The sequence below is a fragment of the Elaeis guineensis genome, chromosome 1 (genome assembly GCF_000442705.2).
Source record: "Elaeis guineensis isolate ETL-2024a chromosome 1, EG11, whole genome shotgun sequence".
NCBI classification, from domain to species: Eukaryota; Viridiplantae; Streptophyta; class Magnoliopsida; order Arecales; family Arecaceae; genus Elaeis; species Elaeis guineensis.
The window spans coordinates 6247390-6273972 of NC_025993.2; the positions used below are offsets into that span (position 1 = coordinate 6247390).

The window sequence follows — 26583 nt, forward strand, 5'->3', positions numbered from 1 at the left end:
TATTGATATATATGGACTAATAAATTTTTAAACTGTATTAGACGGATTATACGAAGTATCTCATATTGTGGCACGATGAAGACCTGTCCTCTCAACCCCTCTTTGACCTCGAGGGATGGCTCAGGGCCATCGGAGGGGTGAGTACGAGCTGGGTCATAGGATTCGACCACAGCTTTGATCCTCCACCAGCTCGAGAATTTTTATCGACGTCCTCCTCTTAGGGCTCAATGACCTAGATATGGGCTAACACACATGTAGAGGAGGTCATGTAAAAGCTTTGGAGTTCGCAACCTCAGAGCTTCCGAGATACCATCCGTAATACGATCGTTGAAATTCTCTAAAATCAATATCTGCATGATTAATTAGGCTTATTGTCACATCCATCATAGTAGGTAAGTCTATTAATAATTTTTTTAACTTATTTTAAATTTTTATATTTAGAAACTTCACATGTTTAGGTTTGAGTTTGGAAAGGAGATATAGGGGATAAAAATTCAATATAACCATCCAAACGATAGATCGGGAGTGTCTATAGCTCCATATCATTGAATAAAATATATAAAAATAATCTGTTCGAGAATCAGAATAGTATATCGAAATATATGTCTCTGCATCAACATATACGCTTTCGTATCGAAACTTATTAATAATATTTTATTTTTTTTGTTATAAGATGCTGGAACATCCGAGTCTCATCTATCAGTTGCTGAAGAGTACATACAGGAGCAGGAAGAGGATGAGAAGGATAACGAGGAGGATTGTACATAATTTTTTTTTTATATGTATTGAATTTTGATACTTGTAAAGTAGTATCTGTATGTAAAATTATATAAATATATTTTTAATATAATATAATTAATTTTATATTTATGATTATGTTACATAATTGTTATCTAATTTATAATAGATTTTAAAAAATATTATTGCTTGTTATTATGATTAAAGTAGATTTTAAAATATTTAATTATAATTTTTTTAAAAAATTAAAAACTATTAGCGATGGTATTAGCAACGCAAACTGCTGTTGCTAATATTTTTTAAATTTTAATTAAAAAAATAAAAAAATTATTATTGACGGTAATAGCAATGAAATCGTCATCACTAATAATTTTTTAATAATTTATTAAAAAAATAAAAATTATTAGTGATGTAATTTTGTTGCTAATACCATCGTTAATTATCTTTATTAGCGATAATGAATTTGCCGTCACTAATAATGATAATTAGTGATTAGATTATTTTCGTCAAATTTTTAGCGATGGCAAACTGACTATTAGCGACGGTAATTAGCCATCGCTAATAGTCTTTTTCTTATAGTGGTTATTATAACAAAGATAATTAAAATAAAGAGAAAGCCAACTTTGTTGAAAAGAAAGAAGAACAAGATTCTCTCTTGTTGATATATAGCTTACAAAGAAGATGAAGCCAACAAGTATGATAGTATTTTGGACACAGGAGCAAGTAACCATATGTACGGCCATAAAAGCATGTTTGTGGAGTTAGACGAGTCGATTGAAACTCAAAAGTTTATTTTGGTGACTCTTCAAAAGTTTTAGTGAAAAGCAAAGATAAAATCTTTATTCGCCTTAAAGATGGAAGTGATCAGTTTATTTCTGATGTTTATTATGTTGCCGGATATGAAAACAAATATATTAAGCCTGGGCCAATTATTGGAGAAAGGTTATGATATTCATATGAAGGACAAGAAGCTTTGTATTAAAAATAGCTCAACTCAGGTGATTGCCCAAGTAGAAATATCAAAAAATAAAATATTCATTTTAAATATCAAAACTGATATGGCAAAATGCTTGAAAAGCTATATCAAAGATTCCTCCTAGCTATGGCATTTGAGATTTAGACATTTTAACTTTGATGATCTTAATTTCTTATCAAGCAAAAAGATGGTGCACGGCTTACCACACATAGACCATCCTGAGCAATTTTGTAAAGGGTGTGTGCTAGACAAATAATCAAGGAGTTTTCCCTAAGAGGCACAATTTAGAGCAAGACGGCCGCTTCAACTTGTTCATACAGATGTTTGTGGATCCATTATCCCAACAACTTTTGATAAACACCAATATTTTCTCATTTTCATTGATGATTATACAAGAAAGACTTGGATATATTTTTTGAAGGAAAAGACAAAAGTTTTTAGCATGATCGAGAAGTTTAAGATGATAATAGAGAGAATAAAAGTGGCTACTCCATCAAAGCTATCAGGTCAGATTAAGATGGCAAATTCACCTCAAGAGTATTTGAAGAATTTTGTGAAGAACATGATATTCAGTATCAACTAATGATACCTTATTACCTCCAACAAAATGATATGGCTGAGAGGAAGAACCGTACTATCCTCAATATGGTACGAAGTATGGTCAAAAGTAAATATGAAAGTACCCTCTACATGAAGATAAATGAGAATCATGATATCTTACTTGCTTAGTTATATGTTGATAATGTTATTTTTATGGGCAATAATCCATACATGTTTAAAGAATTCAAGAAAACTATGATTCATGAATTTGAGATGATGGACATCAGCCTTGTGTCATTCTTTCTTGGTATTGAAGTGAAGCAAAGTAAAGTGGGTATCTTCATCGCACAGAAAGCATATGTAAAAGAAGTACTCAAAAGATTTAAAATGAAAGACTGTAAATCGATTGGTACATTGATGGAATATGGCACTAAACTCTCGAAGCAAGAAGATGGCAAGGTGGTTGATCCCACTAATTATTTCAAAAGTTTAGTCGGAAGCCTAAGATATTTGACATGTACAAGGCCAGACATTTTATATGTTGTTGGGTTAGTGAGTCAATAAATGGAGGAGCCCATGTCAATACATTTTAAAACTGCCAAAAGAATTGTTCGGTACATCAAAGGTACACTAAGTCATGGCCCTTTATACTCTTTCTCTGATGAATTTTAACTTGTTGGCTATTCAGATAGCGATTGGGGTGGAGATCTTGATGACTGAAAGAGCACAACAGACTTTGTGTTCTATATGGGTGACCCAGCTTTCACAATTGATTTTCAAAGAAGTAACTTATAGTTGCTTTTTCTACATGTGAAGCAAAATATATAGCCGCATCTTCATGTGTGTGCCATGCGGTGTGGCTAAGAAAGTTGTTAAAGAAGATTCGACATCCTCAAAGTGAAGCTACAAAAATCTATATAGACAATAAGCCGGTAATTACATTGGCAAAGAATCCTGTTCATCATGAACGAAGCAAACACATCGATGTTTGCTTTCATTTTATTAGAGATCAAGCAAAAGAAGAGAAGGTTCATTAGAGTACATCAAGTCTGGAGATCAAGTCACCAGCATTTTCACCAAGCTCCTTAATTCAGAATTATTTTACAAAATGAAGACATTGTTTGGAATAGTAGATGGGAAGAAATTTGATTTAAGAGGGGATGTTGGAAATTGTAAACCAAATTACATACAAATCTTGTTATTAGCAATGATCTTTTAGTTTTTTCATAAAATTTACTTAGAATTCCTCCATATATATATGAAACCAAAGTGTCACATTTAATACGGCTCTTAGTATTTTGTCTAGAAAGTAGTTGAAAGATTATAAAATTCTCTATATAAAGGTATGTACTTGAGCTATTTTGAATCCAATAAGTTAAAAAAATTTTAAATAAAATTAATTTTTTTTTCTTCTATTAATTCTACTCTCTTCGTATCCTGAGAGAAATATTGCAAATTCTTCGTATCTTGAGTTGACGGTGGTGTGACTGTTGTTGATTCGAGGCCTGCAACCCAGGTGAAATGAGATGATGCACCTTGATGGTTGTTGGCGAAGTGTAATGAAGATAAGGCATGTCTAGCTTTATATATTAAAATAATAATAATAATAATAATAATAATAAGATAACAATGAAAGCCCATGCATGTGCTGCTTTGGATTATTAGGATAAGGTTTTATTTGGATGTTTTGAGTTTGCTAGTTGCTTGTGGCCACGTGGCTTACTTTGCAGAATATAATGTTGGTTTTTTGATAAAATTCGTTTGGAAGAGAATGAGGAGTGGAATTGATCTTACTTATGGGGAGAGACCCGATTTCTTGGGGGTTAGTGGATAAGGAGAGCAATAAGAAGAAAAGAGACAGAGAAAGAGAGATGAATAAGAAGCTTGGAAGATGCACTCATGGGTATCTTGAAATAGCAAGGTGGCCCTACTACTTAGTCTGAGGGAGATCGGAAAACTATTGTGTCTTGATTTCACTCAAGGGCCAAGGCTCTTTTTAACTTCCGGATTCATACGAAAGTTTCCTATAATAATATGAAGTCAATCCAGAGATGATGGTGCCATCATATTATATCAACTGGATAGGACCCCTCTCACGTTCATTGCAGAGGTTTGTAGTCGGAACCTTTATGGTGGCATTTCCACCGTATTGCTTAAAAAAATATTATTTAAATTTTCTAAGTATTTTCATCCTAAAAAAGGTCATTTTTAATCAACAAAAATAAAAAAAATCATTTGTGTGCTGTAATCTTGCACAAGCGAATTCCATTAAGGCTTCAACCGATCCTCCTTCCTGTTGGGCTTACTACATGTGTTTTTGGGCTAGCTCTATGTGGAATGGCCCATATCATATTAATGGATTTTGGACATAGGTCTTACTAATAAAGCATATATTTTTAAGTGGTACCCTATAGAAATAAAATAAAATAAAATAAAAATAAAAATAAAGAAGAAAAAGGAAAAGAAGACTTTGTTTTTAAGTTTTGGTACACAACAAGGATTTCTCCTATAAGGATATTCTTGGATTGAAGTTGGGGACACAAAAGCTTGATTTTTTTCACTCGTCTCATCTATAAGAGTACTTAATATTTTCGAAAAGTTGGGTTTCTCACCTTAAGGGTGTGTCTAGAAACTTTGTAAGTTGGAAGCTTGTTAATATTTTTCTTATGGAGATTTTTTTGTATCTCTTATTTTTTTATTATTGTGGACCTCTTATACTCTTTATTCATTGATAAGTGAATTTCCACTTGGTGTCCGATATTTTTTTTCCTTGACAGGTTTTTCGTGTAAAAACTTTGATGTTTCTATTCTTTTAGATACTTGGTTTTTTCTACTTCTATTCAATTATTGATTGTCGGCTTAAAGAAATATCATCTATAGCTTACTTAAGAGGGGAAGGAAGCATTTCCCAACAAGTAGTATCATAGCTACGGTTGGTGCCTACAAGGTGTTTTTTAAAATTTCTGAGTGAGCTATGGAGGTGAATACAATAGAATGGTGAGCCTAAATGATGGTAGTTGCAAAATAGAAAAGGGCAAAATGTTATATTTACTTTATTATAAGGAAATATATGTTTCTTTGGATAGTGATGATGTCAAGCCTAAAGATATGATCGATGAGAAATGAAAACTTTTAAATCGACAATATGTTAGCTTTATTTAGCAATGGTTGGTAAACCATCGGTTAGTGCATTTTGAAAGAAGCTTGAAGATTTGTATAAGAGTAAAATCACTAACAACAAGCTTTATTTGTTTCAAAGGTTTGTTAATTTGAAGTATAATGAGGGCACATCAATGGTGGAGCACTTGATTGAGATGGAAAATTTGGTGAATCAACTTACAGTCATGAATACAATATTGAAAGATGAGTTTCAAGCATTACTACTCCTAAGTTTATTTTTGGATACTTATAAGATCTTAATGATAATTCTTACTAACTTGACATCAAATAGAATAATAACGTGCAATGAGCATGACTAAAACTAGCTTGCTTGAGAATGAGATTAAAAATTAAAAGAAGAATATGGATTCTTTATGATCGCAAATTCATATCTCATATAATAGAGGGAAGAGTAAAAGGTGAGATACTTATTACCAGAAAAGAACTAAAGAATGGTCCAAATATCTAATATATATATATATTAATGTAATTGTGGTAAGTCCAAGAAGAGTTATAAATTTTTGGATAAATTATGTCGATAGTCTCTAAACTATATCAATTTTTTTTTAAATAATTCTTAAACTATAAAAATCTAAATTTTAGTTTCTAAACTTTCTGAACTGCTTTAGTATTGCCCTTCGCCCATTTCTGACATCTTTCTCGCATCGAAAATCCTACGTGACAATCACCGATGCTCATGTAACAGTCACCAATATTGATCTGAAATTAAAAAAATATTTTATTATTATTTTTATTTTTTATAAATTAGGTGCATAAAAAATAATATTTTATTATTATTTTTATTTTTTTCATTCTTCTTCTTCTCCTTCCTCCCGACCAACCACTCCAGCTGCACCCCCACCCGCCTCAGTGCCCACCCCCGCCCCCTCCAGCTGCACCCCCTCCGATTACACCCCCACCCGCCCTGGACCCCCTCTCCGGTGCCGGTGGATTGTGCGCTGGTGCACCCCGACCCTGCCCTGCCCCGTCCTAGTGCAAAGAATCAATTCTCCTCCCTCCGTTGCGATGCACCTGCACTAGCCGTCGGTGAAGCCTAAGGGTGGTGCCCGCGTCCTCTCCTTCATCCTTTAGGCCGTCGTCACGGCAGTGGCTCTGGCGCTTTTCTTCCTCTTCACCGGCATCGTGGCCGTCGTCCTTGTCCACCTCTGTGTCGCTAGCCGTGCCCTTTACCGCCATCGCCACCTCCAGTCCCAAAGCCGTCATCTTTGTGCGTGCCCGCGGTTCTCACCGCCAGCCCCCGGGCCTCTATCTTCAATTGTGGGGGCACACAAGGGCATAGTCCGGTGGGGCCGGGGACGTCACCTTCGTGCGTGCTCGTTGTTCCCACCGCCAGCCCTCGGGCCTCCATCTTCAATCGTAGGGGCACACAAGGGCATGGTCGGGTGGGGCCGGGGAGGGGTGGCAGAGGGGGCTGTAGCGGAGAGGCCAAGGGTGACAAAGGGGGCTGCAGCGGAGAAGGGCGGCGGCATAGTTGCGGGAGGGAAGGAGGTTACAAGAGAGAAGGGGGTGGTACGGGGTGGTCGGGCGGGGCTGCAGCGGCAATCGGCGATGGTGCGGTCACGAGAGGGAAGGGGGGTGGCACAGGGTGGAGGGACAGCTGCAGCGGAGAACGGCGAGGAGATAGTAAGGGAGAGGGGATAGTATTTTTTTTTACTTCTAATACCACATAAATATTAAATTTTATAACATAAATACCAAATTTTGCCGCATCAATACTGTAGGTTGTCGTGTCAGTTTTTTAGTGAGAGAAAATGATCTGAATCTGAGAAAGTAATATTAAAATGGTTCAAAAAATTGAAAGAATAAAATTTAATTTTTTATAATCTAAAAATTATTTAAAAAATTTAATTTAATTTAAAAATTATAAATATAATTTAATTTTAATTTTTTAGAAAGAGAAGGAAAAAAAAAAATCGTTATGATTTCTTCCCACGAGAAGTTAAACATTGCCCAAGAGGATGATGACATCCCCGTCGTTTACTGCAAAAAATTCTACAATCATCGGCACGTGAAAATATCACACAAAGTCTATCTAAAGAAATCTTCTTTTCCGCCCCTATCGTTCTGTCCTCATCTTTGGAAAACTCGGGTGCACTGACTAATTCAAAAGTGCAGCCGCCCTCCAAACTCCCTAATTCAATTATTTTCAAAATTCAAATCTGTCTCCAATCACAATTTTATCTTTGTTTTTTCTGTCTTTCTAGAATATTTCAAAACTGTAGCTTTGCTAGCACATCTCATATAAAACGAAGAGCCATCTCGCTCAACTGTGGCGACGCTTTGTTTCCTAAAGCTGATTCATGCGTGCTAGTTTCTAGCGAGCCTTGCGCTAACAAGTGGTAATTAACCATGGCGTGCAGGTTGGAAGGCAAGGTGGCCATCATCACTGGCGCCGCCGGTGGGATCGGCGAGGCCACCGCAAGGATCTTCACCTCCCACGGCGCCCTCGTCGTCATCGCCGACATCAAGGACGAGCTGGGCGCCCGCGTCGTCGCCTCCATCGGCCCCGAAAAGTGCCAGTACAAGCGCTGCGACGTGCGCAACGAGAAGGAAGTAGAGGAGCTCGTGGACTTCACCATCAAGGCCTACGGCCGGCTCGACATCATGTTCAGCAACGCCGGCATGTCGGAGAAGGCAACCAGCACCATTCTGGATATGGACTTCGACGTGCTCGATAATGTCATGGCCGTGAACTTCCGCGGCGTAGCTGCGACGATCAAGCATGCAGCGAGGGCGATGGTGGCCAGTGGGGCACGAGGATCGATCATATGCACGGCGAGTATCGCGGTGACGAAGGGCGGATTCGGGCCGGCGGCGTACACGGCGTCGAAGCTTGCGGTGGTCGGGCTTGTGCGGTCGGCCGCAGCGGAGCTTGGAAGGCACGGAATACGGGCGAACTGCATTTCGCCGGGCGGCGTGGCGACGCCGCTGACAATGGAGTATTTTGGGCTGACTCAGAGTCAAGTAGAGGAGCGTGCCGAGACCGGGATGGTATTGAAGGGAGGAGGGACGTTGAAGGCAAGTGATATCGGGGAGGCTGCACTCTTCCTGGCGTCCGATGAGTCGGCGTTTGTCACCGGACAAAACCTGATAGTTGATGGGGGAAGGACTGTTGGTGCGACCCCTGCAGCTCCAGCGGCCCAGGTGAAATGAAATGATGCACTTTGATGGTTGTGGGCAAAGTGTAATGAAGACATGGCATGTCTTATTGCAATAATCACACAGTGAAAGCCAAGGCATGTGTTGCTTTGGATTGAGTTTGCTAGTATTGTAAATGGAACTCTGGTTAGTTTGCAGAGTATATAGTTGGATTTCTGATGCAATCTTATTTGGAATAGAAAAATTATAAATTATATACCCAAGGTAAGGATGGTATTGCTCCATTCTTAGTTCGGAGTAGGTGGATAAGGGATGGAAGGAGAAGATGGATGGGATGTGAGAATTAAGCAGGTGATATTAGAAATTTTTTTTTTTTTAGAGAGTGAAAAGATGGGTGGGGGAGTGGCCAAGATATGATTAAAAAAAAAATATAGAAAGAAAATTAGCACTCTCCGGCGATTACACAACTGGTCAACAAAGGCATTTTGTTATAGCAGATCCATGGAAGGACCGGCAATTAAATTTCTATATTTTTTTATTAATATAAATAAAATAATATATAATTGAAAAGTATGACATTTATTTCGTGAGGATTATCGGTCAAACAGTGGTTGGTTGTCAATAAAGTCGTTGTTAGTGGATAGTTATTTAGTTAATCAAAGGGTAAGTGAAACGGGTCTAACGGTCATGTCACCGGGACAGAGAGAAAAAAGAGGAAAAATGTTTCGCTACGCCACTCCCTATCCTGCTCTTCTCCCTCAACGTGATTATAGGGGGGGACCCACCTATCACTCGTAGGGTTGAAAAAGGACCAAGATAGATCAGGCCGTATCTTTATTCTGGTCCGGTCTGAATTTCTTTTTTTTTTTGGAGGGATTTGGACCGAACTTAGATTCAAAATTTTTTCAAAATCTATCTGAATCCTATTGGACCAACTTAGTGGGCCAAAAAAATAGGCTGGATCGTATCTGATTAAAGACATGAGACAAAGGATTACATAAACAATTATTTCAGTAGATTGGAAATATGATATGTTTAAAATGAATGGGTATTTCATGGATGGTGTCAAGACATAAAGTGCACATCAAATCGATCCAAATAAGTTGCATAAAATTTAAAAATATTAAATAGAAAGATTAAGGGAAAAAAAAATACTGAATTTGGACTTCTACTCTTATTTGGGCTCAAGTACAGGCACGAGGTCAGGCCAAACCAAAGATATATTGAGTCTGATCCAAAAAATTAATAGACTTTATGTTTAAACTCAAATTTAATATAAAATTTTTCTAATCTGTTAATAGCCCGATCCAAAGTAAACTCAGCCCGATGGGCTTTGAGCCGATCTGTGCCCATTTCCCTCTCTGGTACCACATCATTGGATTAGTGTGTTGCTGCTAACTCCCTATCGTCTGTCACCGGTGAAGAGTATCTGCAAAACAACGTCCTCACAGATCGAAGTTGTATCCGGCAGGGACCCTCCAATACCTAAGTCAAAGAAGAGGTTGGTGAGCAGCTAATAAGAATTGTTGAAAGTGGCAGAACTTTGGTCCAGAATTATCTTATCTGGGTTGTTTGTTTACCTTTCCTCTTATAGATGATTCTGATATAACCGTCGATCATGTGGTCTTACTTTTTCTAGCGCTAGATTATCGAACCATAATTGTGGAATTAGTGGACTGTTTATTACCTAATACGTAATTAATAATCGTTCATAGTGGTTAGGGTATGTTGAGCTGATAGGCCGACTGTATGTCGGTCGGTAGTAGTAAGTCGGTAAAAAATCCGAATGATAGTCGGCTAGTAACTCTGATATTCTGATGGTCTTCAATCGGAGGTGGATCAAGTCATTTGTCGTTGGTCGATAATAGCCGACTGTTGATCGGTCGACTGACTATGAGTCGGTGTATTGTGCATGTGCGGCCGATGTAGATCTAGAGTCAGGGGTCGGCTGACTTGTCCCAACAGTTACCCCCCACTCCCAAGTCCGAGGTGAGCCAACGTGTATATTGTCACGTGGTCTGTCACGTTGGACGAAGGGAGTCATCATGTATTGCCTCGAGCCTCGACTTGACTGTTAGTCGAGAATTCTCCTGCTGTTTTGTCATTTTGATGGTTGCAGAATCATCATTGGGTTGTTACGTCGATAGGATAATTCGGTATCCGATGTCTGTATCAGATGTCATTTCAGAAAAATGATTCGACGTCAGACGATATGACTATGACAAATAGATTTTGGCCACGTGTTCGAATGTCATTGGATCGGAGCTGTTCACGTGGATGACGGTGAGGTGGCACAATCTGGGGCAGGTGCATCGAACCGTTCGATCAATGATCGATCCTGATGTTGCCATGTGTCATCATCTGATGATAATCCGATTTGATTGCTTCCATCCTGGCTGTTGAGAGATCCTACATATAGGGTCGCTTTCGATCAGTCTTTCACTTTTTATTTTGTCTTCTTTGCTGCAAAAACTCTATCAGAGGATTGCCTTAGCGTTAGATCTTTTTGCTTTTAGCTTTCAGGTTAAGTGTCCTTCCTTCTTGGATCCTTTGTTTTTCTTTAGCCTTCTTCTTTCATGGCTAGGGCTTCTTCCTCTCGGGATGGTCGGTCAGAGAATCCGACTGACGACTCCCCATCGAGTTCGAAAGTGGAGGCTTCTTCACTATTCGACTCGAATGTTGAACGACTCCAAGAGCAATATCATATTCCGGAGTAATATCAACTTTTCACATCTGGTATCGATGGTCGGGTGAATTTCTCTCCTTCAGACCAGGTGGCCTTCTATGTCGAAGATCTTTGGACGGATCTTTGATTCTCTATTTTGGAGTTTGTCCAGAATCTTCTGGACTACTATGGTCTTTGTCCCGCTCAGCTGGCACCGAACTTGATCCGATTTATAATCAGCTTTACCTTGTTATGTCGGATGATACCGACCGTACCTCGTCCTTCTCTTTTTTGTGTCTTTTTTGTTCTCCAACCCCATCCAAGGGCTAAGGGTTGGTGATTTTTCAACTCTAGGAAGGGCCTTTCTTTCATTACCGGTCTTCCATCATCTATTCATGGATAGAAGAACCAGTTCTTCTTTACTTCTTCTTCTCTTCCACAGGGCTTCCGTTCATGCTGGGGCGATCCAAGGATCGACCCCAACGAGAATAGTCGGGTGGAGGTCGACGATCGGAAAGACTTTCATTGATTAAAGGACATGATGGTCCCGCCATAGAAAGAGCTGATGACCGAACAAGCTCTCTACGACGCCAGCCTCAGTTCGGTCACCTCTCTAAGTATAGCACAATTGGTCACTTCCATTCTTATTTTTCTCTTGTTTGTTTCTAAATTGTACTAACTTCCTTGTTCTGAATGCAGCCATACAGTCGAGGGCGTGAGTATCAAGCACCGACATTCGTCATCATGCTGCCAAGAAGTGGGTAGTGTCCGAGGCTAGATCCTCCCGACCACCGAAGAATGGTCGGACTTCTACATCTGCACTGGTGGGAGAACCCGATGTACCACCAACATCGATTTTCGAGCTGATCCTAGTGCTGTCGGTTCTGACATTGCTCCCCAATGTGCTGTCTGCTAAAGAAGAGGCGGTAAGAGAAGATGGGGCTGTCGCAACAACATCAGTAGCTCCTTCAATTGAGGTTCGGGCCGAGGTGGAGGCCGCGGCCAAACCTGAACAATCTGCAACTGCGCCAGTCGTTCCTTTTGCGAGAGTTTTTCGGGCGCAGTCAAGTTCAAGCTTCTCCGCACTTTCAAATATGGGGCCGCCGATAGGAGATCGGGGGAAGGCGCTAATGACTTCGATGAATGATGTAACATCGACGGATCACATGGTGCACTTTGACATCAGAGTGCCTGATGATGAGTCAGCCCTGGCCAATCTGATGTTAGCCAAGCGGCTCATCCAAGCCGCTCTTCTTCTGACCGATCGAAAGAACCAAAAGAATAGAATTGTGGCTGAGATGTTCTCTTCTTTCTACCAAATAATACTCGAGGTAAGTCTTCTTTCATTTTTTTTAATCTGATTCGACTTATCTTCTGTTTGCAGTTGGTACATGACATGTCAATCTGGAGACCAGCTATGGGAAGGTTGCCGACTTTCGTCGGGTGTGGATGAATAAGGTGGCGGCCGCTAATGCTGAGAAGGCGGCTGCCTAAGAGCAACTTCGGGTGGCGGCTGAGCAGGAGGCGAAGCTTCAAGAGGAAGTCTCCCGCTTATCCACCAATCCTCAACTTTTCGGAGCCGAACTTGAATCGGCTCGTCAAAATATCTTGACTCTTGAATCACGAATCAAGAGCAAAAAACATTCCATTTACCAGCTTCGACGAAAATGAGATGGATGCGTCTTTGAGCTCGAAGCCGAACGTAAACGACATCGGGCCAGCTTGGAAAGGTTGGCATTGGCCGATGAGGAATCGTCTTCCGCAAGAGCTGATGCAGAATTGGCGAGGGCGGAAGCAAAGTCGGCGAGGGAGGCCCTGAACCGAGCAATCGAGGATTTCAATAATACTGAAGAGTTCAGAGAAGAGATCTTCGAAGGTGGGTTCACCTCCTATTACGTCGGGTACGAAGACGATCGAGATGCGATCAAAAAATTATACCCAGATCATGACCTGAGCAGCATCGTCCCTCTAGGGTCGGGAGATGGAGCTGCTGAAGAAGATGCCGCATCGACTCAAGATGAAGCACCGACAGCACCATAAGTCATCCAAGTCTTCGATGCCACACCAGAGCAAAGAGCTAGGGACGACGATTAGTGTTCGGTGTATTCTTTTTTTTTTCTTTTTGTAATAAAAAATTTTGTAATTGGACTTCGGTTCAATTTTGTAATCTTTTTTTAATGAAATAAATAACTTTTTCTAAATATTTATTTCTTTTTTCTGTATTTGTAATGTTATAGAATTATCGAATATTAATCGACAAGCTGAATTATCGAATATTAATTCAAGTCGAACGTCTGATAGTAGTCGTAGGATTCATCCGTTAGTTGAATGTCTATTGACATACTTAAGTATTAGGATAGATGATAGTAAATCAAATATCCTTCATCCGACCTTAGTCGGATTTAGTATATTAGGTTATTTGATAGTCGGTGGCAAGCCGAATATCCTTTAACCGATCGTAGTCGAGTCGGTATAATTTTAATTTGACTTGAGTTGGATTGGCATAGCATTCCGCTTAGTTAAGACTAAGTTGGCATAATAGTCATTCGACTATAATCGGCTTTTACAGTGAAAGTCAGAATATGTTCGATACCGAGATATAGTCGATATTATGGCTTTTATAGTGAAAGCCAAAGTATAGTTAATACATCGATTTTTATAGTGAAAAATCGAAATATAGTCGATAGTCGATGAATTGACCGTCCATCTATCAGTTCATTACTATTTTACAATTGACTAAAACTTGTGATTCTGAAATGCAATGCTTCATTCTGAATAATGTATATAAGGTTTTAATATAACAAGAACACGAGCATATGGCCTTTGTGTGGCTTACTGCATAATATAAGGTGAATTTAATGAAACTTTTTATGGATGAGAAAAATTTTAAATCATACGATGGATCCATGTAATGTCATTAGAAAAAAGTTTAAAAATAACTCTAAAAACTTCTTTACTACTTGTAGATAAGGAATCTAACCTTTTCTTTCTATGTTTTAGGAATCTAATCTAACCTTGCTTCATCACATAGTCGAATTTTATAAGAACACTCCCTATAAATACACATACACACAAAAAAATAAAAAGTTCAACCTGTTATAATGTAGGATGGAGGGTATTATTAGTCAATTGTGAGTCAAAGAAGACTCTAACTTATGTGGGAAGAGGCCATCTATCTCATTGAAATAATTTTTGAAGAGCAAAATCATGAGACCCATAGATCAAAGCGAACAATAACACACATATCAGGTCATGAGCCGTTAGCCGCAGCACAATCATATAAACTTTTTTATTGAATAATAGAGCTTTTCTAGTGTAGAATTATTTAATTACATAATTACCAATACATGTTCTACTAACATTCTTTTTAATAAGAAACCAACTTTCATCAACATGGACACGCGTACCTGCCTTGTTAGACAGCCAATTAGCACACTTACAAAGAACGGATCATGAAATTCGGATGCTAACGAAATGCCATGGCCCTCTACTAATTGAAAACATTTTGTAGAAGCTCGTGGCTCTTGCTGATGTATAGGATCGTTGGAGCTGAGATTTTCAGGCCAAGGTTGGCAATGAGACATAACCGTCCTATGCCAATAAGCCTATTATTACTTGCACCATATTGGCCTATTCCCCACTCCCCAGTGACATATATGCTCTTGGTAATGCACATCATGAAATGTGTAATTATCTACTGTGTCATTGTTGATAGGCTCGTTTAATTTGGGATTAGGTTGTGGAAATTATATATACATATACTTGCTACTTTCTCTGAAGAATAGATGTAGAGACTTGGTTCTTTATCAAGAGAGACAATGAAGTGAATACAATGACTTTGTATTCGATGGAAGCATGGACAATCCAACCTGCTTGGTAGGTTGAGCAATTCAAATGGCTATACATTGCTTAACGAGCATCGGTAGCATGCTATGTCACCATCTTTGTGGCTGAAACAACATCCTTCTCGTTGATACAGATGGGTCTTACACTCTGCATTCCATTTGTGCAAGGACGGGTGGAATTAGAGAGTAGAAGGGGAGTGAGAATTATAACAAGCTTGGTGTTTGGACTGCTATTTCTAAAGGTTGATGTCAATGCGAGCCTTTTAAATTTTGACCACAGAGACTCAACCAAGGGCCTATTTAGGAAATCCAACAGGATTGGATCCTTCTTTCTTCCAGTAGATCAACAGGCACACAAGCTAGGATTTAGGCTAAGACTTAGATTTTCCCTTAAAAAATATGGGCTGGGCAGGCCAACAAGTCTAATTCCTAAAATCCAAAATCAGGCCCTAAATATTGTTGCAATCCTCCCTCAATTAGTGTCTTAGATTTACACAAAGTCTAATAGAAATATGTAACATATTTTGTATATGAAACATACAATAATGCACCCTCTCAATCTAAAGTTAGTGGAGCCATTTAAAGATCGACAAGCTTTTATATCCAAAACCGCCAAGTAAGCAATGGCATTATGAAAAAATCTACAGCCTGATTGAGGCGGAGATATCGCGGATTAATAGTTTTTTTTGTGCATAAAATGAAAGTCCATGCTTCGGCATGAAATATAAGATTTGTAGCAAGAAAAGTTGCATCAATATTATCATGACATGGCAACTGATGGGCATACAAAGATCTAGATCTCTCAGCAACCATCCATGTAAAAGTTTAAGTGAGTCCTTTAGATTTACAATATACATTCAAGTATTTAGTTTGTTTATCGATAGCATTTAATTGAGTAGAACAATTCTATAACGATTCTCAATGCTTAATGCTAAGGTCTGTGTTTTTTTTTTTTTTTCCCCATTGTTCTAGAGGGCGTTTAGAGAATCAAGTTATAGAAGTCAAGCTAATGAGGCCACTGCCACTCTGACTGTATAAGGTATGGTGATCGTGAGATGGACCACCACAATATCGAAAGAAGCCCCTGATCAAGCCAAAAAACATAGTCTTTGAGTTACACTAACACTTATTATGAAAATTGTTAACCAAATGGGACATGTGAGTGTCACAAGAAAAGATTCCCTTTGGCATAAATTTGTCTTGTATGTCCAATAAGCATTATGAGATGTTCAAGATGAATGCAGAATATTTTACCTGACTAAATGAAGCAAGGGTGAGGAGAGTGGTGGGATCCATATTGAAGCAAGGGAGTTTGCAGTCTTTATATTTATTTATCTATTTGTTTTGTGGGGAAGGCATTAAAGGATATGAAATATGGTGATGGGCTAGATAGTGATTATATGAAGATCACAGATCCCTGCAGTGCACAGACTGGACTATAGAGTATTGTATAATCCTTGATAGTTGCTAATAGAAGATTGATAGCCATTAAATAAGATGGTCCACAAATGTGTACCATGTTATACATAGTGCATGTTCTATGGCCATTCATTTTTTGATGGCAGCTGTCAAGGGCTGCATAGCATTTTGCGGTACAGCTCATATACGATAGAGGATTCTGATTGTTATATGAAATCCCACTAAACCTATTGGGTGTATTGATCGGAAGAAGATGGTCGGATTAAGTTTGGCCCCTCAAGAGTCCAATATATGGTCCCGAACCTCAATGAGCTCCTAATCAAGTTTCATGTTTTCTGCCTAAAGACCATAAACCAAGTGATTCGAGTTGTGATTGGACCATGTTATTCAATCAATTTTGGATCAAAACTAGGATGATTATGATCATGCTAATGATGGTCGATAGGATTTGGCTCATAAAATTAGCTCAATCCTAAATTGTGGACTAACTGCATCTGAACCAATTTGAGTCCTACTTCTAGTTGAAAGGCTCGTCTTCTGTCCCCGTCATCTCCAACTTTATATAATGCTGAGGTTGGTTAAATTCAACTCCAAGCCTCTTCTTGTAATGTGCGAGAACTATAACAAGCCCAACTGACACAAATTTATATGATAAATATATTGCACAAACCCAACATGGTCTAGATGTATGCTCAAAGATGGGAGAATAGATGTAATAGTGAGTTAGGTTGCGGTAGGATCAGATTGGGTCAAGTTTTCGGGGTGGGTCAGTTTCTCCACCCCTAGATTTAGTCACATGGACAACCACCAATTTTGGAGGTAGATCTATTTGTCATTAGGTTGGACCTATTGCCATAGTTCCATATTGACTAATAAAGTGGATGCCACATTGGTTTATTAGTCTAAGCTCATCCTTCCCCCAACAGCTTAAGTTTTTGGACTATGAGTTTATGACAAATAGTATCAGTCATATCCATCATACGTTGTAACCTTTGTTGATCATATAGGTCTCCAATGAGAGAAACTAAGGTTGAAAAGGACCGAATAAGATAGAGTATGATCAGGGTTATTGATCGATCCCTCTCTCTCTCTCTCTCTCTCTCTTGTGTAAGAGATAACAAGTGTCTCAAGATTGGGTGGAAGAGATTGTCATGATCTTACATTGACCAATAAAAATAATGTCATATAGGTTTATTAGTCTAGACCGATCCTCCTCCTAACTGATAGTACGAGACCACCGAATAAGATGCAGATGCTTGTGGAAGTCCTACATATCCAAAACACATGTATAAACTATACATCAGAACTAGATATGATCATGAGCCGGATTTGGGCTCAGAAAATGTCAAATTTTACATTAGCTCGCCCCAAAGTCCGATTAAACATGAGTAGAATTTAGGTGTGAGGGCCGGCCCATGATCAGGTCTAATCAGATTCTCAGAATACCCAGAAAGAGGCACCGACTCAGAAGAGAGAGAAAGCTGGTAAATTGGAAATTCTGGAATTGGGAATTCTCTCTTCCTTGTCCTGCAAGGAGCAACGGAGAGAATAAAATAGAAGGCTTTACAGGAGGAAGATAGAAGACTGATTAGAAGGTGGTGGTAGAGAGTAGAGAGAAGAAGCGATGCCGATAGAGAAGCCGAAGGGGCTGCCGTTCTCGATGGATACATGGACGGCGGCCTCCTGATGGAAGCGGTACCATTTCCTGACCCACGCCCACCATGACCACCTCGCCGGCATCGCCTCCAACTCCTCCTACCCCATCTATGCAACCCGCTTCACCAAGTCCCTCGCCCTCCACCATTAATGATGGAAAATAAATTTTATCATAAATAATTATTATTTACGATGATTATTTTCATCGTAAATAATAAAATATTTATTTTAATTTTAAATTTTTAAATATTCACGATGAAAATATTTTCATCGTAAATAATTTTAAGTATTTATGGTGAAAAATATTTTTTTGTTAGAAATAACATTATTTTTAATAAAAAATTTTCATCACTAATATTTGAAAAAAAAATTTAAAAAAATTCAAGAATTATAGATTATTTACGATAAAAATATTACATCATAAATAATAGAGTATTTATGATAAAAAATATTTTTTATCATAAATACTAATTATTAACAATAAAAAATTTTCATCGCTAATATTTGAAAAAATATGAAAAAATTTAAAACTTTAAAAATTATAGATTATTTGTGACGTAAATATTACATCATAAATAATCAAGTATTTGTGATGAAAAAATCTGTTCATCACAAATAATCAATTAGTTACGATGAAAAAACTTCATCGCTAATATTTAAAAAAATTAAAAATTTAAAAATTATAGATTATTTATGATGAAAATATTATATCATAAATGTTGGGTATAAAATACCCACAGCCGAAACCCTTGGCTGGATCGGCATCTGAACAGCTCCGCCCGGACTCCTACGGGAGCCGGACTCCGCCGCCGACAGCAGAACAGCTCCGCCCGGACTCCTACGGGAGCCGGGCTCCGCCGCCGACAGCAGAACAGCTCCGCCCGGACTCCTACGGGAGCCGGGCTCCACCGCCGGCAGCAGCACAGCTTCGCCCGGACTCCCACGGGAGCCGAGCTCCGCCGCCGACAGCAGAACAGCTCCGCCCGGACTCCTACGGGAGTCGGACTCCACCGCCGACAGCAGAACAGCTCCGCCCGGACTCCTACGGGAGTCGGGCTCCGCCATCGACAGCAGAACAGCTCCGCTCGGACTCCCACGGGAGCCGGGCTCCGCCTCCGGCAGCAGCACAGCTACGCCCGGACTCCTACGGGAGCCGGGCTCCGCCGCCGACAGCAGAATAGCTCCGCCCGGACTCCTACGGGAGCCGGGCTCCACCATCGACAGCAGAACAGCTCCGCCCGGACTCCCACGGGAGTCGGGCTCCGCCTCCGGCAGCAGCACAGCTCCGCCCGGACTCCTACAGGAGCCGGGCTCCGCCTCCGACATCAACTGCTGCACAGCTCCGCCCGGACTCCTACGGGAGCCGGACTCCGCCTCCGACATCAACTGCTGCACAGCTCCGCCCGGACTCCTACGAGAGCCGGGCTCCGCTCTCAGTATCAACTGCTGGTAAGCTCCATTCGGACTCCTATGAGAGCCGGACTTCACCCTTAACTTTGATTGCAGCACAGCTCCGCCCGGGCCCCTACGGGAGCCGGGCTCCGCCATCGACAGCAGAACAGCTCCGCCCGGACTCCTATGGGAGCCGGGCTCCACCGTCGATAGCAGCACAGCTCCGCCCGAACTCCCACGGGAGCCGAGCTCCACCGCCGACACCAACCACAACACAGCTCCGACCGGGCTCCTATGGGAGCCGGGCTTCGTCCTCAGCACCAACCGCTGGTAAGCCCCGTCCGGACTCCTACGAGAGCCGGACTTCGCCTTTAATTTTAATTGCAGGAGGACTTCGCCCGTACTCTTAAGGGAGCCGGGCTTCATCCTCGACGCCAACGACTGCAGCCGCAAGCAGACTTCGCCCGGACCCCTACGGGAGCCGGGCTCCGCCCGCAACTTCGGCTCCGAGAGGGTTCCGCCCGGACTTCCCCGGAAGTCGGGCTCCACCCACAACCCCAACCGCCAGGAGGACCTCTCCCGGACCTCTACAGAAACCGGGCTCCGACCGCTGCCGAGCTTCAATCAACAGATCCGCGCCCCCTGGCAGGCCACCAAAACGGCCACGACCCTGCTCCACTTCCTGTGGCGGACTCCGCGCAGTTCCATCATTCCCTGACAGGCCGCAGTAACCATCGCCACCCTGCTCCACTTCCTGTGGCAGATTCCGCACAACTCTACTACCCCTGGCAGGCCGCAATAACGGCCACGAACCTGCTCCACCTCCTGCGACGGATTCCATGCGATTCTCCCATCCGCTAGCGAGTCACGACAACGGACGCTGCTCCACCCCTCGTAACAGATTCCACGTGGTGAGCCACGGTGATGGCCACGCGTCTACTCCACTATCCTTTGCAATCAATTCTCCTGACCATGGGCGGCCCACTACCAGACGGTTACAAACGTCGCCATCAATCCGTTGCCTCCTCCGCCTATAAAAAGGGGACCCAGATACGTTATTCTTTAAGCTCATTTCTTATCTCAAAACTCTGCTAAATTCTCCGTTCGAACACTCCATTCTTGTTGAGGCAGAGAACTGACTTGAGCATCGGAGGGTCTTGCCGGAGCAACCCCACCTCCGGTTTAGACTTCCCTTGCAGGTCCCGACGGCGACTGCGGCTTCCCCGACTCCAGCTTCTCCGGCGCAAGTGGATTTTTGCACCAACAGGATTGGCGCTAGCGGAAGGGGGTGTGTCTTCGCAGCACCCTTGTTCTTGAAGGAGTGTTCAACGGAGCCGTCTCCGACCATCTCTCCGTCACCCACTTCTAATCTTCCCCCGCGAGATCAGCACTCGATGCCTCCGCGCAAGGCATCCACCCGGCGGTCTACGGCCTCCGCGGCCAGGTCTCAGGCTCCGGCCTCCCCTCCAGTTTCTCAGCCTCCTCCTCCTCCCCCTCCGACGGCGGCGGTCAGCGCGGAGCAATTTGACTTGCTGGCGCAGCAGGTCAAGGGCCTCGTCGAAGCCGTACAAGCGATGCAGCAGCAGCAACCGCAGGCGTCGGCACATCCGGAGGGGGCATCTCCGGAATGCCAGAACCCGGCGGCGGGGCGGGCCACCTGGGCCAGCCGCCCCGTCCTTCCCGGGAAGGCGAATCCGAGGGTAGAGAGCCCTCAGTCGGATCACGACTCCACCCCTGGAAGATCCCTACCCCCGTTCTGCCAAAGGACCCTCGAGACTCGAAGTCGAGAGGATTTCCTGGACCGGAGGCTCCAGGAGATGAACCGGCGGATCGAAGAACTCCGCCACGCGCCTCCCGCTTATGGTGAGGATATTTGCACTGACCTTCCCTTCTCCCAAATGATTATGCAGGAACCGATCCCGCCGAACTTCAAGCTTCCCCAGTTCGAAAGCTACGACGGGACGTCGGACCCGGTTGATCATCTGGAGGCCTTCCGAATGATGATGCTGCTTCACGATGCTCCCGACGCCATCTTGTGCCGGGCTTTCCCGTCTACTTTAAAGGGAGCAGCGAGGAACTGGTACTCGGCTCTGAAGCCGGGTACCATATTTTCCTTCGATCAAATGAGCCACCAATTTGTGGCCCATTTTGTCAGCAGCCGGCATCCCCGGAAGGGTTCGGAGTCCCTCATCAATATCAAGCAGAGGGAGGGGGAGTCCATACGGGCCTACGTCAATCGCTTCAACATCGCGGCATTGGAGGTCCGAAACTTGGACCAGTCAGTTGCCATGGCCGCCCTGAAAGGTGGCCTTCAGAAGAATGATCTCTTGTACTCCCTGGAAAAGAAGTACCCCAGGGATTTTGCTGATCTACTGGTTCGGGCTGAAGGATACGCCCGAGCGGAAGAAGCCTTCAAGATGAAGGACGAAGAGACAGCAAGGGAGCGTCAGGCGGGAGATTCGAGTAAACCCACAGTTGAGAAGAGGCCAAAGGAAGCCCGGCCTCGCTCCCGATCCCCTCCTGGACATAAGCGCGCCCACACTCCACCTCGGGCACGCAGGCAGAGAAGCCCGGACAACAGGTTTCGACGGGGTTCCCCACCAGGGAAATTCCGCAACTACGCCCCCTTCAACGCCTCGAAGGCCCAGGTGCTGATGGAGGTCAGGGAGCAGCTCCCTAGGCCGGAGAGGATGCGCACGCACCCCGGGAAGCGCAACCCCAACAAGTTCTGCCTCTACCACCGTGACCACGGCCACGACACGGAGGAATGCATCCAGCTCCAGGACGAGATCGAGGAGCTCATCCGACGAGGTCGGCTCGACAGATTCGTCCGTCGCAGGCCTGAGGGTAAAGGAGACCGGCCAAGAGCCCTCCCACCGCCTGAACCGCAGAAAAGGGAGGAGCAGCCCAGGGACCGGCCTCCCATCGGGACCATCGACTCCATCACCGGAGGGCCTCAAAGAGGAGCGGAAAAACTGTAAATGCATCACTTACTATTTCGCCTTGAATCTATTTTTCTTTTTAGCTAACATACTCCTCCCACCTAGCGTGGATGTATTATGACTGGATACGATCCCTCCAAAAACACAGCCATGTCAGGAACAGGAGGAGAACCTCGTCCTGACATGTGCAAGGTCAAAGGCCCGATTCTTTTAGACCGGATGGGGGGAGAGGCCTCACAACGTCCTAATGTGCCCCCACAGCCTTGTTAGGGACAGGAGGAAAACCTCGCCCTAACTCGAGCAAAGTCCAAGGCCCGGTTCTTTTAGACCGGATGGGGGAGAGGCCTTACAACGACCTAATGTGCCCCCACAGCCCTGTTAGGGACAGGAGGAAAACCTCGCCCTAACTTGAGCAAAGTCAAAGGCCCGGTTCTTTTAGACCGGATGGGGGGAGAGGCCTTGCAACGCCCTAATGTGCCCCCACAGCCATGTCAGGAACAGGAGGAGAACCTCGTCCTGACATGAGCAAAGTTGAAGGCCCGGTTCTTTTAGACCGGAGGGGGGAGAGGCCTTACAGCGCCCTAACGCGCCCCCACAAGCCAGGCTGGTAACGAGAGGAGAACCTCGCGCCGGCTCGAGCAAAATGGAAGGTCTGGACTCCTATGGGAGTCGGGTTCCGCCGCCAAGGAAGACTTCACCCGGACTCCTACGGGAACCGGGTTTCATCGCCAAGGAAGACTTCACCCGGACTCCTACGGGTGCCGGGTTCCGCCGCCAAGGAAGACTTCACCCGGACTCCTACGGGAGCCGGGTTCCGCCGCCAAGGAAGACTTCACCCGGACTCCCACGGTAGCCGGGTTCCGCCGCCAAGGAAGACTTCACCCGGCCTCCTACGGGAGCCGGGCTCCATCCGCCACTTCTGCAGCAAGGGTTAATAACGGTGGCGAAACTCGGCCGCGTAACGAGGTCGGATGAAAGGGAAGAGCCCCCCCACGACGACATCTACGTCAAACAAGCCAAACGACCAGAAAGGTTCAACCGACTACAATATCAGTGCTACACGTGGATAAGGTAACACAAAACGCTCTTTTTCCATTTCCGATATACGTACTACAGGGCCGGGACGGCCAGGGAAAGAAGGACAAAACGATAAAAAAAAAAAAAAAAAGAAAAAAGGGGGTGACTACAAAAGAGCTCTAAGGAGGCCCCGCTCCCTCCAACCTAGGGTTATCACCTCCATCCCTCAACCAGGACTGCCTCAGGTTCTCCACTGCTTCTTCTAGTTCTTCCTTCTTCCGCAGCGTATCCTGGAGCGCCTGACGAAGTTGCCGGCTCTCAGCCTCCGCTTCTCGACGCCGCTTCCGCAGAACTTCGGACTCCGCCTCTGCGTCCGCGACGGCCTTCCGCTCAAGCGCCAGTTGGATTTTCACTTGTTGAAGCTCGGCTGTCTTCTCCCCAAGGGAGACAGAAATTCCTTCGACAGTGCCCCTCAGGGCTTGGAGCTCTTCGGTATCTTGGGCGGTAGTAAGCTGCGCCCTAGTAACCAGCTGCCTCTGGAGACGAACAACCTCGTCCGCCGCCTGTCGGAATCTCCCTTTGTACTCTTCCACTTGCTGGCGCCAGCTGGCCCGCTGCACGTCGTGGCTCATCTCAGCGTCTTGAAGCTGCTTCTGGAGGTCGGAGACCTTCTGCGACCACTTCTGTTCATCATCAACCCGTGCCAGGAGCCGGGATGAGTTTTCTTCCAGCTGGTCGATCTTCCTCTTCGCAGCTGATAGCTCCACCTTAAGGGCGCTGATCCTGGCTTCTTGAGCCCAAGTTCGGTCGCTGGCGCTCTTCTTACATTCCTCGAGCTCCTTTGTGAAGTTCGCCTTCCTCCGGCTGTAATCCATGATTGCCTTCACTTGGAGACTCCTAAAGTGGGCGGCCTCAGCGGCGGCTTCGGAATAGCATTTTCTCGACTTGCGGAGCTCGAGGAATTATTTTTTTCATTCGCAGTCTGATTTTTATTATAAAATTAAAATAGCTATAACTTCACTTTTTAGGACCATATGACAGATATGAGATCCTAGCCTATTCTTGAGGGCTCGACCGTACCCACAGATGATGAGATCTGTGATTAGATGCTTGGTACGAGATCCTATAATATTAGGGATCTAGGATATGGGATCACTGCTCCTTCATCCTCACACTCGTCTAGGGCTGACATTTATGCTGCCTGTGATGCTCGACTGATGGAGGTACAGAGATAGACTACTGAGGATCGACAGCGAGCTCATGAGTCAGCTGCACGCATTGACGAGCATCAACGGCTCTAAATCTAGATGATGGAATGGATGGCGCAGATGGAGCAAATGATACAGCTGATAAGACAGCAGCAGATCGGCCAAGCTCTTTCGAGCGCTCTCCTTCCCCTGCTCATTCTTTTTTTACAGATGCCGACACTTGACGATCTCTTTATGTAGTTTTTTATTTTTACTTCAAAATTTTTTATAATTTTAATTTAATATAATAAAATAATAAAATTTATATGTGAGTTTATTGTGTAAACTTTTTATTTTTAAAAAATATTATAAATATAAATTAAAAATATATATTCATAAATTATTTTTTAAAAAAATATGTGCAAATTATTAGTGACAGAATTATTTTCGATGAAATATTGGTCGTTAAAAATATTTTACTACGATGAAAAATTGATCATAAATAAAATTTTTAATTAATTTAAAAATATTAAAATTTTATATAAAATTAATAGCGAAAAAAATATTTTCATCATAAATAATTGATATTTATTAGAGATGAAAATTTATGTCAGAAATTGATGTATTTATGACGTAAACTTTACGTCGCTAATATTATTTAAATTTAATTTTAAAAAAAATTGTTATTAAACTAACAGCGATGAAAATTTTTATTGCTAATAATTACATTTGCGATGAAAAATTTACGTCGCTAATGTTTTTGTAAATTAGCGATGAAAAATTTTTGTTACAAAAAATCATATTTGCGATGAAAAATTTTCATGGCTAAAAATTTTTAAAAATTTGATTTTCGTAAAAATTTTTAATTAAATTAACAGTGATGAATATATTTTCATCGCTATTAATCCATCATTTATTAACGACGTTAATTTTCATCGAAAATATTCTTTTTTACGATGAAAATTTTTTATAGTAAATAGTTATTGAAAAATAAATTTTTTTAATGATGAAAATTTTTTTATCATAAATAATTGATTATTTGCAATGAATTTTTTTTTTATCGTAAAATATTATCAACGATACAATTATTTGTGATAAAATTTTAGTTAATAATTTATTATGTTGTAGTGATAAAAAATAGATTATTAGCGATAAAAAAATTTAATCGTTAATAATTTATTTTATTGTAGTGAATGAGAGAAATATGCTTTTTATGAACCCTTGATAAGCTTGGCCTTGATGAAGTCTTGAGAATCTTGACTTTTATAAAGCGTTGGTAAGCTTGTATCTGAAGAAGATTCATGAACAGAGGGCAATCCAAGCTTCCTCTTCCTTTCTTAATCTTCTTCTTGTCTTCGTTCTTCTTTTCTCTCTCTTTTTGCCTCACTCTTTTCTTTCTCTCTCCATCACTTGTAAGCTCTTGGCCACTGGTATTTATAAAGTGGGAGCTTACAGATACAAGGGGAAAAACCCCAAGTGGGTAGCCGGACCAGAGGATGGGTATGGGTGGGGGTCCCTTTCCTCATTCTCTCCCTTCTGCAGATAATGAGCCACTTAAAAGAATCGATTGGCAAGAATGCTGCGATGGGGAAGTTTTGAACCGAACTCATGCAGCCATGCGATTCAAAATATGATGGGGAAGTTTTGACCAAGTGGATGCCGACATCCCCGTCGTTTATTCTAAAAAAATTCTACAATCATCGGCACGTGAAAATATCACACTACGTCTATCTAAAGAAATCTTCTTTTCCGTCCCCATCGTTCTGTCGTCACCTTCGGAAAACTCGGGCGCACCGACTAATTCAAAAGTGCAGCCGCCCTCCAAACTCCCTAATTCAATTATTTTCAAAATTCAAATCTGTCTCCAATCACAATTTTATCTTTGTTTTCTCTGTCTTTCTAGAATATCTCAAAACTGTAGCTTTGC

The 26583-nt window shown here is 42.4% G+C and overlaps 1 protein-coding gene across 1 annotated transcript; it reads left to right on the plus strand.

The window, feature by feature from the left end:
- Positions 1–7674: 7674 nt before the first annotated feature.
- LOC105037663 (short-chain dehydrogenase reductase 3b) lies at positions 7675–8796 on the plus strand. Its single transcript, XM_010913306.4, has one exon. It carries the CDS (start codon positions 7784–7786, stop codon positions 8585–8587), a length of 804 nt encoding a protein of 267 aa, XP_010911608.1. The 5' UTR covers positions 7675–7783; the 3' UTR covers positions 8588–8796.
- Positions 8797–26583: the final 17787 nt, after the last annotated feature.

What these genes read in the sequence shown, in the direction of transcription:
- LOC105037663 (XM_010913306.4), top strand. Translation starts at nt 7,784, where the DNA reads ATGGCGTGCAGGTTGGAAGGCAAGGTGGCCATCATCACTGGCGCCGCC.